The sequence below is a fragment of the Castor canadensis genome, chromosome X (genome assembly GCF_047511655.1).
Source record: "Castor canadensis chromosome X, mCasCan1.hap1v2, whole genome shotgun sequence".
In the NCBI taxonomy this organism is placed as follows: Eukaryota; Metazoa; Chordata; class Mammalia; order Rodentia; family Castoridae; genus Castor; species Castor canadensis.
The window spans coordinates 85018289-85037654 of NC_133405.1; the positions used below are offsets into that span (position 1 = coordinate 85018289).

The window sequence follows — 19366 nt, forward strand, 5'->3', positions numbered from 1 at the left end:
TCATCTCTCAGCTTATTCCCCCATAGACTGGGGTATACTCCTTGCCTCTTGCAATCTCTGAGGCTGCTCTTAAATGACTCAGCAGATCTTTAAATATATCTAGGCAAGGAGCTGCTTTGATATGATACAGCTTGCCATTAAAAATGTTTTAATGTGTTTGGAGTGCTGAGAGGTGGTCTGGAAGGCCCTTTGTTAACATGAGGTTCCCATGCAAATTCAGCACTGCTGTGAGGCTCACTCTTAATGCTGAAAGACTTGTTTTTGTTCTACTGTCTGCCATTTGCCAGCTGTGTGGATCACAAGAATGAGAAGGGGGATGGTTCCAGGCCATGGAAGGAGTCAAGAAAATTCCTGTCTAGTGATTCTGTTGGGGCAGTAGACCAATGTGTGCAAATGGAGTGACTGGTTGAAACACAGGGTCCCCAAATTCAATGAGGGCCCAGACTATGCACCGGATCATTTTGTTCCTTGTGGATGACCATGACCTCTGGCTGAGGAGATTCTTCTCACTCTCACTCTCTCTTCAGACCAGCTCATTCTTGCACTCTGAAGCAAGCATCAATTAGTAAAAAATTTCAGCTGGGCTGAGGGAAGTAACTTAATAACATGCATTACCAAAGCAGATGAAGCTCCTTACCTGCAATGACCTCATGCTTATATTCCAGACAAAGCATTTTGGAAATGAGGAGCTTTGTGGATGGGAAGGACAGGCAGCAGTGGCCTGGGGAAAAGTCCGTGTACTTCAACAAGAGTTATATTCTGAAGCTCTGCTTGTCTGGTCTAATAATAATAATGATTATGATAATAGCTACCATTTATCAAGCTTTTACGATGGGCAACACACTGGCTAAATCTCACTTATGTTTATAAAAAACCAACAAGGAAAGGATTAGTATTTCCATTTTAGAAACAAGGAAATAAACTCAATTGAAGTTGCCCAGAACTCACAACTTGTGTAAGAGCCATGATTTACACCAAAGACTGTTAGATGTCAAAACCTATGTCAGTCAACACATTTACTTTAGTTCCAACACCAGCTTCTTTCTCAGGAGCCCGCCAACATCTTTGCTAGTCATTAAAAGTCCCTAACTGCACAAGGTATGGCTAAAATTATCCACATGGGATGATTTTGGAATCATTTATAGGCTTTTGAATGGTTAGGAAGTGACTGTGAAAATCATCTATTTTTGAGTCCAAATCTCTGTCCTGTACGTGGTTCTCACCCATTTAGTCTCTTGTTGAATGCCTTCAGTGACAGTGAATTTACTATTTATGCCCTCCTGTCAATAGACAGACAGGGTGTGATGAATAAGATGGGAATTAATATTTCAGCACTTAGTAAAGTGCCATGCCCTTTAGTTAAGATGACTATTTAGTCCTTCCAACAAGGCCGTCAAGAGAGTGTTATACAGGTGAAGAACCTGGGGATAAGCGAGGTTAAGTTACTCACTTGAGGTCATATGTCTGGTAGAATGCTGTGTCCCAATTGAAAGCTATGTTTGATCTAGTTGCAGAACCCCTTATGCTTTTTTTTAGCCCCTCCTATACAAGGAGCAAAAGCTTGTGGAGGACTGAAGGCTCTGAAGATTTTCCCAGGTCCCTGATCTGACAGGGGTGGCTTATTCAAATGCCTATAGGGGTCAAGAAGGAAAAGTAAATGAATAAAGCAGGTTAGTGGGTATCAGGGCAAACTGGAAAGTGAAAGCTCCATCTAAAGGAGCTGCTGCTTTTCACCTCCAGCTGATCACTGCCTGGCAGAAAGGAAGGCCCTGTATTACCAGGTCTTCATTCCCAAAGGCAGAAATCTGAATTTGCATGTGCAATATTAGCAAGTAATTCAATCAACACATACATGGGAACACTCTATAGGATAAAATTAATTTGTTCCTCAATGACAACTTTTGTCTAGGGCAAAACCACTCTAAGAAAAGGCTTTTCTTTCACTAAACTATAACCTGTCCTTATTGGTTTTGACCTTTGTAGTACTAGAGAAAAACATTTAACTTCTTTATTTCAGGAAAATCCCTCAGATGTATTGAGACAAAAGTTGTCTCCACTGGTCTTTGCCTCTCGTATCATATTTAACCCAATATCTCAGCTGCTCCATGCTTTATAAGAGGTGATGTCCATGAATAGTGGAGTTGAACAGCACACTACAACATTAGAATTTAAAAGAGCAGCACAATAACTTATTTTATTCTGAATCCTGTATTTCAACTAAAGGAATTCAGGATCTATCAGTTGTCAGTCACTTAATTCTGTTGACCCAGAATCACTTCGTAAATACTTATGGAATATCTATTGTGTCCCACACTGTATGCTATGTGATTTGGAGATCTTATATAGAGATATCCAAGAAACAATCTTTTCCCTAAAAAAGAAGGCTGTTTATTTAGAAGGATATACCAGCCATGTATACAAATAATTATAATTTCAGGCATTAAGTACCATATCGATAATGAAGGAATAAAGGGATAAACCTAAACTGATTCTTGATGTGTACCTAGCATCCATCATCTCATCTGATCCACTGCCCTCAAAATCTTATAAGCTAGAAATTTCCAGCCCTGGTTTACAGATGAGGAAACTAAAGCCAACGTTTTTTCAAGCATATTTAAAATATTGATCTTGTATTCCTGCAACCTTGCTGAAAGAATGTGAGACTACTACTTCCTGGGTTGGGAAATGAGAAAATTCATCTTGTAGGAGCTATATTTGAGCTAAGTTTAGAAAAACAGACAGTATTGAAATTGGGAAAACCTTCAAGGCCAAAGGGATAACAGGCAAAATAACAAGTTCAAAGAACAAAGGAATAAAGATGGCTTAAAGTGATAGTGACTAGATTCATTTTGAGTAGATTACAAAATTTTTGGAATGAAACTGTAGGAATTCAAGTTGGAAAAATAAGTGAAAATCATGAAGTAACTTTAACATTGACTTATAGAATTTGGACTTTGATTTATAAGCAAAAGGGGAGGAGCTGATTTTTCTTCTTGCTTTGTGGTGCTGGGGTTTGAACCCAGGGCCTGTTAGGCAAAGCACTCTACCACTGAGCTACATCTCCAGCCCAAGGTGCTGAAATTTTAATCACGCATTACATAACTGCTAGCAAGGCTTGCTTTGTGCCTTGAATAAAGAGATAAGTCAGGGCACCAACCCTCAAGGAGCTTGTAGACTGATGGGTGTTTGAAGCAGGGTGCTGACAAGACTGGAGCTAATCTTTGGGAAGACCTAGTTACATGGATACAATATGAATTAGAAAGTACCAGAGAGTTGGAAAGAGGAGGCATAAGGTCACTGCACTAATCCAGGTAAGAGGTGATATGTATCTGAACTCAGTTAAAGGTAATAACTGAGAAGGATTTGGGAAACAACGCCTTTTCTCAGACACTGTCAAGTCATCTCTGATGGAAAAATCTGAACCCGGAAGGATAGAGATGCCCACAGAGAAGAGTCTACCCCATTCAATTCCACATCTGACCTGGCATATTTTGAGTCAATCCAGCACCTCAGTGAGGCCCAGCAAGCATCCAAAGCAAACAACATACTATCTGAAAATATGAGCATTGTTAAGATTTTTGGTCTATTATTAGACAATTGGTAACTGGAATATCGCAGTCTAACTTGATATTTTTTACTTAAAAGGTTGCTCAAACAGATTTCAGATGAACAATTGGAAACTCCCACAGACTACACACTTGCTAACCTTGGTTTTCAAACAAAGTGAAATGGAAAGAGAAGTGGGCAGAGTAAATAGATTCAAAACATGTTTTGGAATCCTTTTTGCACCCAAACATGAAATGTTTCCATCTTTACTCCCAACTCTCAGTTTATATGATCTCTTCATGTAATTAAAAGTTAGACAGTACTTCAGAGAGGTGGCACATTATGACAAATTTGGAAAGGCCCTTTTTCTCAGGCACTGGGAATTTTCAAAAAAAATGGCTAAGTAGTTATCATTTATGTGAGTGGCAAGATTGCAGCTTCTTTAAAAGAAAATCTGGAGCTTCCATTTCCACAGTAACATAAATGTTATGTGACATCCATGTTCACGACTTCCTATGGGATGCAGCACAGCCCATTTGGGTTTAAAGTGATGAAAACAGTATCTTGTAAGCACTGGGAAATTCCCATTCTTATTGAATGAAAATCCAACATTCTGACATTTTTTTTCCTGACGTTTATTTTCCTTTGTCCAGTTTCTTAAAGGAGATGGGATCTGCTCATTCTCCAAATTCTGTCTAATCTTGTTAGTAGAGGTAGTGAATTTTTTTTAAAAGTAAGCAGGAGTACAACACAAAAAGAGTTATATAGAGAGACAAGTGATTGTGAGAAGGAAGCCAGAGTGATAGGGTGGAAGGAGATCTGGCAGTCTGGAGTCTCAAGTTCAAGCTCTGGTGTGACATTGGTAAGTATCTTTCTCAGAGCCTTTAAAAGAACTGGTATATGTTAAGCACAAGTGTTATTCAATGTCTGAAGTTCAGACACAACGCTCTTGAATTTTAAAAACCTTCTGTAGCTTGGGAAGCACACCTTTCCTAAATGTAGTAGAAAAGAATTTAAATTGTGGAGCTGGACTTCTTGTATTCTACTGTAGGCTTTTTTGCTTACTTGTTCTATAATCTTGGATATTTAATTCCTCTGTGTCCTATCTTCATCTGTAACATGAGAATAATATACTTACCTCAGGGAGTTATTTTGAGAATCAAGCAAATTAACACATGTCAAGTACATAAAAAAGTTACTGATTCTAAAAAATGGCTTTTTTTCTTACCTTGGTAGTTCTGCTATTTAAGCAAGCATTGAATTGCCCAAGTTTGTAGTGAGTTTTAAACTTTCAGCCACATTAGGATCTGTATGCCCTTGTCAATAATTCCTATAATTCCATTTTCTAATCTCTATCGTAGGCTATCTACTTTTCAGAATTTATTTCTATCCTGAAACCCCCTCTCTAATCTCCAGGCCACTCAACTATTTGGTGAGCAGCAGAGGAGTATAATAAGGGCAGTACATAGCGAAGCCACCATAGTCACTAGTATTTTGGGATAATAAAGGTGAATGGCTGGGTAATCTGAGAAGCTGTTGATATAGGACAGCTGTTAGAACCTTCCTGGAGTGCCCACAGTTTCTGTTACTTCTTTACTGTGTGACAGTTGGGCAAGTTACTTAACCTCTTTAAGACTACATTTCAAGGCTGATGTGAGAATCGAATATATCAAGCCCATGTAAGGTGTTAAAGTTTACCTCACAACAAACAGCAAGTACTGTAACTATTATTACTATTATTATGATTCTTCGTTCTAAGTATAGAATCGCTTTTCTTCTTTTTTATAGTACTGGAGTTCGAACTCAGGGCCTCATTCTTGGTAGGCAGAATGCTATACCACTTGAGCTATGCCTCCAGTCCTTTGCCCTTCACTGTTCCAATGTAGACTTTTCTAAGGAAGTAACATATAGCTAACCCTCAGAAGATTCTCTGACTAAGCTTGGGCACCAACTTGCTATCTGGCCTTGGCTAAGTCCCTTTCCATATCTGTGCCTCATGCACCTTACCCATAAGATGAGGTAGCTGGCAAAGATGATCTCCCAGGTTCTATGAACCCTAATAGTCTAGAATTTCAGACCATCTCTGTTCATGTCCCCTGTAGGTTCCAGCTTTGATCAAAGTTCAGTGCTTTTCAGGGTTAATAGTAATAATATTTTGTTTTGATTGGGGGTAGCAGCTAATTTGTGTGGTTTTCCAGTTTGGGACTTGTTATTTAATTTGATTACTTGGTTTAAAGTTTGGACAAAGCTCACGCTTTCCCCCAATGAAGCCTAAGAATAACACTGAGAAAAGAACCACTGAATCAGATTCTAAAAGAATTGAGTTTGCACCCTCTCTCTATTCTAGCTTGTTATTTCACCCAGGATAAGTCTCTGACCCTTTCTTCTTTTTGAGGAAAGGATTGCTGGACATGGTGGTACACATCTGTAATGCCAGCACTTGGAAGGTTGAGGCAGGAAGATCAAGAGTTTGAGGCCAGCCCGAGCTACAGAGCGAGTTTGAGGCCAACCTGGGATGCATAGTGAGACTGTCTTGAAAAACAAAACAAAAACCAGATAAACAAATAAATAAATATGAAGAATGGAGGGAGGATGGACAATCTCTCAGTAAATGCCATTAGCTCTACCATGAAAACACATCCCAAATCCAGCCTCTTCTTACCTCTTCCACTATTGTAGCCTCAGCTACCATCATCTCCCACTTGGATCACTACAGTAGTCTTGCTTCCCTGCTTCCCTCTTTCTCCCACAGTCTTTTATCCAGACAGGAAGTTAATAAACAAATGCATAATTATGTCAGAGAGTGAGAGATGTTAAGAGGAAGATGGATCCTATAAATTGTAAGTCAGATCATGATCCTCTGCTCAAATTCACATAGTAAATCCAAAATCTTAAGGTGTAAAATCCAAAGTCCTAAGGAACACATATGATACCCTCCTTAACTCTGATGCTATGTTGGACTGCTTCTCACTTATGTAACCCAGCTAAAAAGGTCTCCTTGCTGTCTTCTATCACATCAAGTGTGCCCATGACTCAGGCCCTTTGTGCCTGCAGTATTATAACCCTGGATATTTACATGGTTCACTTTGTTTCCTTCAGGTCTCTGCTCAAATATCACCCTCTCAGTAAGACCTTCCCTGACCAACAAATATAAAATACTCCCTCCAAATTAATCTGTATATCCAATACTCTGCTAAATTATTCTACATGCCAGCTGCAAAGAGGGAATTTTGTCTGCCTTTCCATTGCTATATCATCCATGTTTAGTAAATAATTTGGCATATAATAGATGTTCAATAAATATTTGTCAATAAATGCAGTCTGTAAAGTAGAATAGAAATGTCATTAGCACCCAGAATTTCTACATAACCAACCCATCAATCTAGTGGGTGGTTAAAAGACCTAGAAGCCTTAGGAGTTCCTTCAGGTTTTATTATTGATATCAGTTGTGTTCCTTTGCCTCTCCAAGTCTTGTCTTTCTTGTCTATGAAGTAAAAAGTGTTGTGGGATGAAAGCAGGAACACATGACTCGAAGAAGAAAGAGTGAGACTAGAATCCCATATCCACCACTTTGAGGTTGTTTGGCTGTAGGCATGTTATATAACCTCTCTGGACATGTTTATGAACAGTAGTATAATATTTTAAAATACTAGTTATTTTTACAAGATAGAAATGAGATTTAAATGCAATAATGGAATATAAAACTGCTCTGTAAACTGCAGTGCTGTTGGAATATATCCAATGTCACTGCTCTTTAGTCCATATGCACAAAAAGATATCAAGGTATCAAATACTGTTACCAAAACTGTTTGGCACTTTAGGAAAGAACATCCCAGATGAAATGCTAAGTACCATGGTACTTAGCATTATCTGTGCTACGTGGTTCTGGCTCAAGTTATCCTGTGATTTGGCCTTGGCTGTCATTGAAACCACCAAAGGAGACTAATCACTCCCAGGAAAACCCTGCCAGGGGACCCTGTAGTCCCCCTAGCAGTCAGATAGTGGAACTACATTTCCACAAGCAAGGAACCTACTGGAACTGCAGACAACAGAACCCATGATTAGGGGATGGGCCATTTCAAAAAACTACATCATTTAGTTCTGCAGGTCCCTTAACAGAAAGTATTGTCATGTCTCTCTCTTTTTCTTCAAATTGTTTGATTTGTGCCTCTCACTTTCCTCCCTTTACCAATATCTTGAAAACCCATTTATTTAGAACCTCAAAGTGACCCACCAAGATTAATGGAAACCTTAGAGCAGAAGAATAACTCTTGGTCTGATAATCACACTGAGCAACTTCAATGGATTTCATACCAAACACAAATTTTTTAATCACCTTTCATTTAATTCATTATTCCTATTTTTGTAGACTTGTTCAGTCAAAGACATCAAAACATGTTCCCAGCAATTATAATGATATAGACAATGAAACTAGTAATAAACTTGGCTGGAGTGGCACTGTTGAATAATCAGTGTAGTTCACACTTTATTGTCTTTCTAGAAGTACCACATTCAATTGTCTGAAATATCCATCAAGACCTATAACCTATTGCTTGAGTTCAGTAATGTCCCCACCTATTTCCATAAAGGATTAGAGTTGGCCATAGGTAATAAATATTGCTGAGCACTTCAGCCTCTATTGAGCCATTTCTTTTCTTTAATGCCTGCATTTAAAAATTCCATACTAATAGCATTTCATCATATCTTTGCTTCATGGCTGTAGAGTGCATCACTGAAAAGAAACCTTCATTTTATGACAAATAAGCCATTTCTCTAAGTAGAAATATACGCTGGAAGGAGTAGTGGCATTTACTTTATCCAAAGGACAACACATAAAACCATAAAATATAAAATTATGACTTTAGTTACTTACACAAACCCAAACATAAGCCAAATATAGCCAATGATTTCTGTGGCCTAGTTTACCTTTGTCACCTCTTCATGTTTGTTTTGTATAGAGGAATCACAATCATTCCTCACTCCCGTGCTAATAGTTCCCAAATTTAAATTTTAAAAAGAGGATTATTAACTGTGTAGACCTAAGTAGACTTTTTACCTGCAGTTTCCAAAGAGCTGAGTGTTCGGCGACACTCTCTTCTTTATCCAAGAAAGGGATGGCATTATCAATTCCAATTCACAGCTGAGTAAAACTGAGAAGAGCTTCCCTAGAGAGTTTCAAATAGGATAAAGTCTACTTTAACTTTTAGGGCAGTAGCTGAAACTGCAGTTCTGGAAGTTCCAGAAGTATTTACAGCTCACATACTTTCAGCAAGGTTGCAGGACACAAGATCAATATTTTTAAATCAATTATATTTCTACATATTAGCAATAACAATTTGAAAACAAAATCAAGAAAACAATTCCATTTATAATAGTGTAAAATACTTAAGACTAAATGTGACAAAAGTAATGCAAAAATGTATATTCTGAAAACTACAACATTGTTGGTAAAAAACAGTAAAAAAAAAGACCTAAATAAATGAAAGGGCATCCATATCCATGCGCCAGAAGACTTAATATTGTTAAGATGGCAATACTCCCCAAGCCAATCTACAGATTGGACACAGTCCGTATTAGAATCCCAGCTAGCTTCTTTGTAGAAATTGACAAGTTGATCCCAAATCATATGAAAACTCAAGGGACCTACAACAGTCAAAACAATCTTGAAAAAAGAATAAAGTTGGAGGGCTCACACTTTTTCATTTCAAACTTACTAAAAACCTACAGAATCAAGACAGTGTGATACTGGCATAAGGAAAGGCATATAGATCAATGAGATATAGTTTTGAAAATTCAGAAATAAATCCTTACATTTATGGTCAACTGATTTTACACAAAGGAAGCAGAGATAGTTAAATGGAGAAAGATTCAACCGATGATGCCACACAACAACTGGATATCTACATGAATAAGTGTGAGGCACTTCACATCATATATAAACATTAAATCAAAATTGATCAAGGACCTAAATGTAAGTAGCTAAAATGATAAAATGCTTAGAAGTAAGCATAGGTATAAATCTTTATGGCTTAGAATTAGGCAAAGCCTTCTTACATGTGACACCAAAATCATAAGTAAAAAAAGAAAATAAATATAAAACTGAACTTCATAAAACTTAAAAACTTTTGTGCTCCAATGGATACTATCAAGAAAGTGAAAAGACAACCTACAGTATGCAAGAAAATATTCGCAAATAATAATCTGTCAAAGGACTTCTATCCAGAATATACATATAAAAAAACCTCTTACAGCTCAATAATAACAAGACAAATCAACTAAAATCATCAAAGCATATGAATGGATATTTTGCCAAAGAAGATATACAGTCAATAAGTATGTGAAAAGATTCTGAACATTATTAGTCATTACAGAAACGCAAATCAAAACCACATTGAGATACCACTTCATACCCACTAGGATAGCTATAATTAAAAGAGATAATAACAAGTGTTGGCAAGATGTGGAGAAAATGGAATTCTCAAATACTATTGGTGGGTTTGTAAAATGGTGCAGCCACTTTTGAAAACAGTTTGGCAGGCCCTCAAATATGAGATGGAGAGGTATCATATTATCAAGAAATTTCATCGCTAGGTATATAACCAAAGAGCAAAAAAAAGTCCCCTAAAAAAACTTGTATGCAAGTGTTCACAGCAGTATTATTAATAATAACAAAAGGTGGAAACAACCCTAATGTCCATCAACTGATGGATAGATAAAATGTGGTTTATTTGTATGATGGAACACTATTCATCTACAAAAATAAAGAAAAATTCACAGCTGTTCAACATGGATGAACCTTGAAAACATTATTGTATATGAAAGGACTTAGTCACAGAAGACTCCATATTGGATGATTCCGTATACATGAAATGTCAGAATAAGCAAATCTATAAAGATGGATAGAAAATTAGTGGTACTTCAGGGTTGGGAATAGGAAAGGGGGATAACTGCTATAAAGGGCACAGAGCTTCCTTATAGGTTGATTAAAATGTTCTAAAAATTGATTCTTCTTAATGGGCACACAACTTTGAATACTAAAAACTGCTGAAATGTACATTTTAAATAGGTGAATTATATGAATTGTGAATTATGTCTCAGTACACCTGCTATTAACAAAATAAAACTCAGATACTATGTAATCTAAATTGACAGCATTCACCAGTGACCAGCAATTTAATGCTATATATTTATTAAGTGAACCACCCTCAACCCTGATGTGGCTGCAGGTTGGCAGCAGGCATCAGTATGAAAGAGAAAGGTTGGCATTCCTGAACTATGCAAGCAATAATTTGCATCCTATCTTCTCTTTGAAGCTGCCACTGAGTGTAGCCCTTACAGAAAAACAATCTAAAGCATTAGTCAGGTGGAAAGCTTTCAGACTAAAAGACTATAAATTCTTCTCTAGAGAAGTTTCCTCACATGGTAAACAAACATCACAGAAAATACAACTATTTCTATTCCCTCAACTAGCAAATGGGTAATCACTAAGCACTCTGCTGGCATACTGAAACTTATGGCGAATGCCAGTGAATAAACTGGAAAACTTTGGGTGTTTTCTTCAAAAAAGCTTCTACGTAACTATAAGATTTCATAATTCCCTTCCCAGTGATGAAAGGCAACAAGCAATTTTTAAAACATCAATTCTGTGTCTAAGATGAGGATAACATTCCAGAACCTGTTGAAATTCTGGCAAGGGGAAGTTTGAAGTAAAATAATTTCTCTAATATTTTCTTTGTTTTTAAATAACTGATTTACATGACCAGTAGACTGAGCACCCTCACATGCAGATTAGGTGTTGCTGGTGATAGTACTGCTCCCATGTGACCCAGACAGAGCTGTCTGGAATGGGAAAGGGTCCAATTATTCTCAGGATCTGAGAGAAGATTATCAACAGAGTCAGTAGATGGAAGGAGACAGAGATCAAGAGAGAGACAGAGACAGCAAATGGCAAAATGCTTCATTAAATCTTTGAGTCCTCAAGCCGCCTATATAATTCCCTCAGCAACTGTTGAATCAAGCTTTAACTTCAAGGTAAAAAAAAAAGCTGGCTATTCATTCTGCAATCCCCTCATGTCATCTAGTCTGCAGAGGTGCTAGGGTTACCCTCATCTGTTATTCTCCAGATTTTTTTTTAAAAAAGAATTGCTTTAGGAGCATGCCACAGGTGTAATGAGAAAAATATCCTGAGAAGTAGAAAGAAGAGTCTATAGTTCAATGTAAAAAGCATGAAAGGAGTGGAGTAAAAGAAAATCGGGATAGGCAGCACTCCAGCAAGCTGTAAAGAGAAAATGGTGAAGGTAGGGGGTGGAGAGATTTCCTTTTCTCTCTCTGACCAACCTCACAAAAGTCGATTTTTTGTTTGCTTTTTATTTTTAAGAATCATAATTTCAGGTTTGACTATAAAATAAGCACCTTTCTTTGCCACGCCAGCCCGCATTCTGCTCCCTGCTTGAGCAGAGTTCCAAGTGAAATTGTGGTCTTTATCACCATTAGCAATAATAACAACGACAGCAATAATAATATTGTCTATGTCCAGCTCATACAATCCCACCAAGAGCAGCCACTGTACACGCATGAGTCAGGAGACCGAAGAATACTTCGTTTTAAATGCATATACCTACATCAGATGAGAAAATTACTATGGTGAGGAAAAATACTTAACAAAGAAAATTAAATATACCAGCAAATTCAGTATACTATTTCAAAGTTTACAGCTCAAAGAATAAAAGTCTGATGCAGTAAAATTAGCACTGGCAAGAAAGCACCCCAAAGTGACCCTGCAATTGGAAGGGTGCAAGCTCCTTTGAAAACATCTCCCACAGATGTTAACCTACGGCCGAACTGAGAGAGATGGTCTGTGAACAAGCAAGAGAGGCCTTCCACAGCTATATCCTGTCATACTGTGGCCGCCTACAAATGGGGTGCCACTCGGTGTGGCTATGTGGACCTCAGGTTCCGATTACCCAGACAAAACTCACCAGCCAATTGAGGACCACTGGGAAAGGATGCTTTCCAACATACTAATCCCCAAAGCCTAGGGACAGAAAGCCTCGCTCTAGATCCCAAAGCAAAATTTTGCTTTTCAAAACAGACAAGCTGCTTCTTATAAGATAGAAAAAGCTGCTTGATAACTGGGGAGATGAGTGGAGATGAAAAGACGAATTAATAACATTCCGTATTTTGAAAAAGAAAATAACTAAAGGCTGGACTTTCCAATCTCAAAGCAGTACTAAAATAGTACCTATTATGGAAATCAGAACATGCTCCCAAGAGAAAAATTAAAATTTCATTTTGCAACTGAATAATTTCACTAACCCCCAACTCTAATTCCTACACGGGCTCTCTTGAGCCCCAACTCCCAAGAATAAATGTTTGCCATACTTTTATACTGCGTATTCTATAGTTGCTGAGATATAAGATGCCTTACTTCTGTCAAGTGGGCCAATGGTCAGTTAACACACTTATAATCGTGTTTGATCTCCCAGAGAAGATAGCTCCATAAAATTATCAGAGTTGCAAACAACTCCACCAGTTTTCATTACTCCTTCTGTTCAAACAAAGTGCTAAATTAAGTAAAACTAGGACTATGTTTGGCTTCGGCAGAAACATTGTTGATACACAAGGACATAGAGTTACTGCAGAAGTTACTGAAGTTTAAAAATCCCTCCACCCAACTAACTAATGTGCATGAAAACACATACGCAATTGGAAAAGGAAGGAACCCAACGGGTTATTGGAAACTTCTAAAATTTTGAGATTTTTTAAACTTAAAGTTAGCATGTAATACATGCAATACAGACAGTGAGGATGCTCTGGCTTCCCCTTAAAAGAGTCTTTGGTCTTTTATCAAGTTGTGCCTCTAAAATAAGTAAAGGAAACAAAGAGAAAGTAAAACTGTATTTCAACTTTTATAGGAGTATTGGTTGCATTCTGCATAACCTTTCAATAAGCCAACTCAAAGATTTCCTATATCCTAGAAATGGAAATTATTTGTCAATCCACAAGGCAGGGACACCAGTTTTCCCTTTTACTAGATTCGTCTTGACCAGTGTAGCAATTACAAACCAGGAAAGATTAAATTGTCTACTTTCTTGGGGTACTGCTAAATTCTTATTAGTTGAGCTCATTAGTTCGAAAAGTGTCAAGGAGGCATCAAGATAATGATGGTCTTCATAATAGATAAATTTTTTTTCTATCACAATCTAGGGTACAATCATCAAGCTAACTGTATACCTGATGGGAAGAATTTTTAGCCACTCGTTCCATAAAAATTTGGGTTGTATTTTCAAAGATACGTATCCCTCTTAAGTAAGGGGAGCATGTAGAAAATAGAAGATTCCAGGGACTAGGTTTTGCATCATGGTAAATTAGGAAACACCTTAGATATTCCACCACCACCACCAACAGTTTATAGTAAAAGAGGGACTCTGCTCTCTAGTGACAAGCCTAGAAAAAATTAACTTTACCAAGTAAATCTGTTCTCATAAAATGAGGAAGACCTTTTACCCATCACAAAAATAAACACTCTAAATTAACTGGAAAAGACAGACTATTTCAAAAGAATCCTTTGACAATCCTGCAAGACCAGCCTTAAAAATTTAATAGAATGGAAAGTCTGATGAAAAGCTGTTTCTTCAACAACCCAGAAAACAATATTTTATGAAATCCTACCCTCCTCTTTCTTTTCTGAAACTGTGCTATCAACCTTCCAAGAACAGAAGCATCAGGAAAAGGAGAAAAATGTTTAGAATTAAAGTACCAAACATGTTGAGGTTAAAAAAGAAATTTTGGAGAAGTCACAGATAAAAGAAAACAGCTCTAGAAACAGGATAAGACAGAAGTCTACAGGGACCTCAGTACCTGATCCTGAGGGACCTGAGAAATTAATTCCCTTGTTGGTACTCCCTCTCTCACCAGAGAAACCAATGTTTTAACATGCTGGCAGAAAAAAATCTTCAACATGGTTTGAGAAGCTCAAAAACTGCAGTAAGGAAGAATTTTTAATAAGTAAGATGAAATTGTCTGCCACTTTTCTGTTGTCCTAATTAAAACTCTGCTGGGGCAAGATTATGGCTCACAGGTTGCTAGGAGTCATTACTCAATTTGATAGCACTAACAACTCGTATTTTTAAATGTAAGCATGTCCTTAAAATGAGGGAATATAATGAACAGCTCCTCCTCCCTCCGCGGTACACATTTCTGAACACACTGGAACAGCAGGAAATGCTTTGCAAAAAATTTTTGCAACACTTTTATAAGTCAGACGCAAACCTAGCTAAGATGTTCAGTAAAAGTATATTCTCCTCTTCATAGATCCGATGCAAACCCAAAGTACGGGGCTGTGGATCTGTTATAATCCACAGTGGGAGGGAGGAACATTTTATAAGAGAATACCAATCAAACAGCTACTTCCAACATAGTCAACTAACGCTGAGAAGCCTGTGAGGGCAAATCTTGCACAGTCTCCCCTCTACCTGTTCTAAACGTGCCTGGTTGGACTCTCTTAGCTGACCTCCAACCCTGGAGCAAGTCCCCAGTTGCTTCCAGGTAAGGAACTGCACTGTCTTACACCAAGGCCCTCAGCACCCAGACACCTCTTTTTCTTTCTTTCCTTCTTTTCTTTCTTTCTTTTTCTTTTCTTCTTCTTCTTCTCTCTCTCTCCCCTCCTCTCTTTTTCTTTCTTTCTTTTTCCCTAACCGGGGATTTCATTGTATCTCTTTGGAAGAGGCGGGCTGAGAGCCCTTTGGGCCAGTCTTTTTACCTCTATTCTGCCGAGACCAGCCACAGGCTGGAAGGCAAATTCTAATAGACCCAAAGAGGAGAAATCGTCAGTATTTTTGGTGAGTTTGTAGGACTTTCTGGAGGGAAAGAAGAAAAGATGTGGACTGGACGGCTTAATGGGTTTTATCTCTGAAAGTGGCCCGTGTAATGGGATTTAAGTCTGGAGTCCATGGGACCTCGAGTATCAGGAAGTAGCGAGGATTTTAGGCAACTGGGGAAGTCATCGAAGAATCAAGAAGGGCAAAATCAGCACCCAGGGCGCTGCAGCAAGGCTTTGAGGCTCTCAGGTGAACCTGTGGCTGGCCGAGAGCCCTCGCAAGGGCTCCAGATTTAGGGTAGCCCTTCCTAGGAGGGAAGGGAACCGGGCTGTTCTGTCCTAGGGTTAGTCAGAATATTCGCGCGGGGAGGAGTGGCTACATAGCCCAGATCGCAGAGCGACTCTATTCCCTTGGTCAAAGGCAACATTTCTGGCAGGAGAAACTTACCGCATGTCCCCATAAGGTCCGGAATAGCTCTCCATCCAGGGTCCTATCTCGCTTTTGACACAACTGGGACTGGGATAAGGCACTCTGCTCACCACGCCGCCGGGGTACCACACATCGGGTGCCGGGAAGTCGCCTTCCTGGCTCGCCAACCCCTGAGGTGGTCGAGCATAGCCATAGGGGGCTACTGCCCCTGCCTCGCCTGCGCTGCCACCCCCGCCCCCGCCACAAGGCCCATATAACTGGCCATCCTCGGCTGTGAAGACAGTGTGCCAGGACGAGGAGGCAGTGGCTGAGGGAGATCCCGAGCTAGGTCCCGCGGCACCCCCGCCATGCAGGTTTGCCAGGTCCCCATAGCGGCACTGCGCTGCCGCCGCAGCCCAGGCGCTGCCATAGTCCAGTGGGTTCTCCAGCTTGATGCGGGCGTGTGGATGGGGAGGCGGCGGAGGGGGCGGCGGCCCGGCCAGGGCCAGTGGAAAGTTGTAGTAGTCGCGATTCTGGTATGCCGCTGCCTCTTCCAGTGCTCCGGACTTGTAGAGAGACAGAGTGGACGGGAGTTCAAGTGTCCCAGAGCTCCCAGCTTCGCTGCTGCCAGAGAAGCCCAGACTCTCGCCGTCCAGCCCTTTGGAGTAAGCTCCCTTGAAAGACGAATACTCAGCAGTATCTTCAGTGCCCTTGCCTGGGCCGTCGTCCAGCAGAGGACCTTTGCATTCAGCCAGTGGAGCACAGGGAGTAGGACGCACAGCGGGTGGACCTCCCAGGAGCGGCGCGTACATGCAATCTCCCCGAAGCTGTTCCCCAGAACTCAGATGCTCCAGTGCCTCCACACCCAGTCCCATGGACACAGACACTGCCTTACACAACTCCTTGGCGCTGTCAGATATGGTCGAATTGCCCCCTAGGTAACTGTCCTTGGAGGAGGTGGGAGCCCCAGTGGCCTCCCTTGCTCTTGCGCTGCTGCCGCCTTCCGATACTACCTCCTGCTGCTGCTGCTGCTGCTGCTGCTGTTGAAGGAGTTGCATGGTGCCGGCCTCGCTCAGGATGTCTTTAAGGTCGGCGGAGCAGCTGCTTAAGCCCGGGAAAGTGGGGCCCAGTAAGGACAACGTGGACGGGGCAGCTGAGTCATCCTCGTCCGGAGGTTCTGGCGGCTGTTGTGGCAGCCCCTTGCTGGTGGCCGCGGCGGCTCCTGGTTCCGGGAGGCAGCTGCTCTCAGGGTGGCCCTCGGGGGCTGACTGCGATTGTGAAGGCTGCTGGTTCTCGTCCAGGGCCAGGTAGCCTGTGGGGCCTCTGATGTGAGCTTGAGGAGAGCCATCCTCACCCTGCTGTTGCTGCTGCCGGGGGCTGGTCTCCTGCTGCTGCTGCTGCAAGCGGGCGCCTGGAGGTGCTGCGCTCGCCGCGTCAGGGTGCCTGGGGCCGGGGTTCTGGATCACTTCGCGCACGCTCTGGAAGAGATTCTGGAAAGCTCCTCGATAGGTCTTGGAAGGCGGCCTGGGATAGATCCTCCCCAGCCCTAACTGTACCTCCATCCTTGAGCTTGGTTGAATCTTCCACCTAATTCCCTTACCCTGCCTTCCCTTCTTTTGCTCAGGAGAGTTCAACAGGCTGCGATGATGCGGTAGTCGCTGCAGCTAGCTACCCACCTGCGGGATGCTCCAGGGAAGAAAACTTGCAGGAGAGAGGAAAAGAAAAAAGAAAAAAGCGCTCTGACAGCTTCAAAGTCTCGTGCAGAGGAAACACCCTCTGGACAAGATCTGCCTTACTACTCTCACAATCTGTCCCTGAATACTTGAGGGGTATATTCAAAAGATGCTCAAATCTTGGGGGTAAGGGGGTTGGAAGAAAAGTCCTCTGTTTTCCAAATTCAATGTCCACTGAAGCAGGTGGAAACAAGAATTGGGTTTTTTCCTTTTTGTTTTGTTTTGACTTTTTGTTTTGTTTTTGACTACTGAAGTCCTGACTGCCTTTTCATCTTTTGATCTCTGGCTCTGTAGTTGGGTGGGAGTGGGGGGCAGACAGGAGGAGGTGGAGGAGAGTGTGGGGAACCTGGGGGCCCTCCCGGTGTGCTGCCTAAGGAGCCAGGTCCTGGCTGTAGTGCTGAAGCCGCTCCCCAGTCGCCCGGCTCCCAAGAGCCTTCTTTGCAACGTGCAGCTAGCTTGCCCGCTCGCAGCCAAAGGGAGTTACCTCTCTGCAAACTGCCTGGCAGCTCCGGGCCCGACGAGGGGTGAAGAGGAGGGGGGAGCTGACGCAGAGTAGCCAGAGGAGGCAGCTGCGGGAGAGGGGACCCGGGAGGGGGGTGGAGGGGAGGAGGACAAAGGCAGCCGTCGGTCCTACCCGGCACTTTCCTTGCTTCCTCTGAGTCTCTAGCAGCTTTTAGAAACTTCACCGAAGAGGAAAGGGCAGCTCCGGGGCGGCGGCTTCGAAGCCGGCGCGCTGCAACAGGCGTTGACTGTCGCTCGGCTGGGGCCGGCGTGGTGCGTCCCTTCAGCTTCTGTACTGCACTGGAGCGGCTAGCTTGGTCTTTTTCCCTCCGTCGCCTCTAGGCTTGCTTCGGACCCTCGGGCTCTCCCAGCAGGCTGGCTCCCCGGGATCTCGGAGGGGGCGCTGGGAGGTGGAAAGCAAATGCAACAGTTTGCTAGTCGGTCCCGCCCCCGCGGGCCAGCCTCCTTGCCTTCCCACCTCCTTTCTCCCTCCCCTCCCCTCTCCTCTTCTCCCCTCCCCTCCCCTCAAGCTAGCGCCTGGTGGCTTTGGAGAAACAAGTGCTGGCGCTGCGTGGGCGAGGGCAGGAGGGGCTCGCTGTAGCGCGGGGGAGCCCCTGTTCCCTGAAATCATTCTGCTTTCCTATACCCAAGTCTAGGCTCCAGAGCAGCAGCTTTAACCTAAAGCTTTATTTTGAGGACAGCGAAGGATCTCCTGAAGGCTGGCATTCACCAGATTTGATTCCAAAACCTAGTCCCCAAACAGACGGTGTGAGGGAAGGGGCGATAGAAGTAGCAGCTACTGATCACAAGCTGCCAGGAGTTCTTTTCAGGGCCAATGGGAACAAGCAGAAGGGAGAATCCCCTACAAATTCAGGAACAAGCTACTACAGCCAGGCCAACCACTACTTACCGAAACCTTTGACATTCCTCCTTAAGGGTGGATTGGCCTTGTGGCACCATGCCATTTGCTCTGAGAACCCTCAGCCCCAGGAACCAGAGGTCGTTTCTACCCTCTTCTCTGCCCTTCTTCCTGTCTGGAATTGCCAGCAATTCTCACCTATCTAGACTTGCAAAGACGAAATCACCCAGACAAGCAAGCAAACACACAAACATCAGAAACACTTGCTGTGTACACACGGGCCCTTGATTTTGTCCAGAGCTTTGCAATCGTTTGCTTGTATAAAAGCCTTTGTGTTTCTTTAAAGTTTATTTTTTGCACACTCTAAGCTTTCAAAGTGCACTATCCAAGGAATAGAACCTATGTAGTGCTGCTGCTTTTCTTCTTGAAAGAACAGTTAGGAGTGAAGCATTGTATGAGGATACTGCGACTGTAGAGTCATCCCCTAACCCCTGTGCAAA

At 41.8% G+C, this 19366-nt stretch overlaps 1 protein-coding gene across 1 annotated transcript in view; it reads right to left on the reverse strand.

The window, feature by feature from the left end:
- The window catches only part of LOC109675617 (androgen receptor), a 166890-nt gene extending 149249 nt beyond the window's left edge, over positions 1-17641 (reverse strand). Inside the window, exon 1 of the mRNA XM_074064294.1 lies at positions 15813-17641. Coding sequence (XP_073920395.1) covers positions 15813-17335 — 1523 coding nt within the window. The 5' untranslated portion in view covers positions 17336-17641. The remainder of the gene's footprint in view (positions 1-15812) is intronic.
- Positions 17642-19366: the final 1725 nt, after the last annotated feature.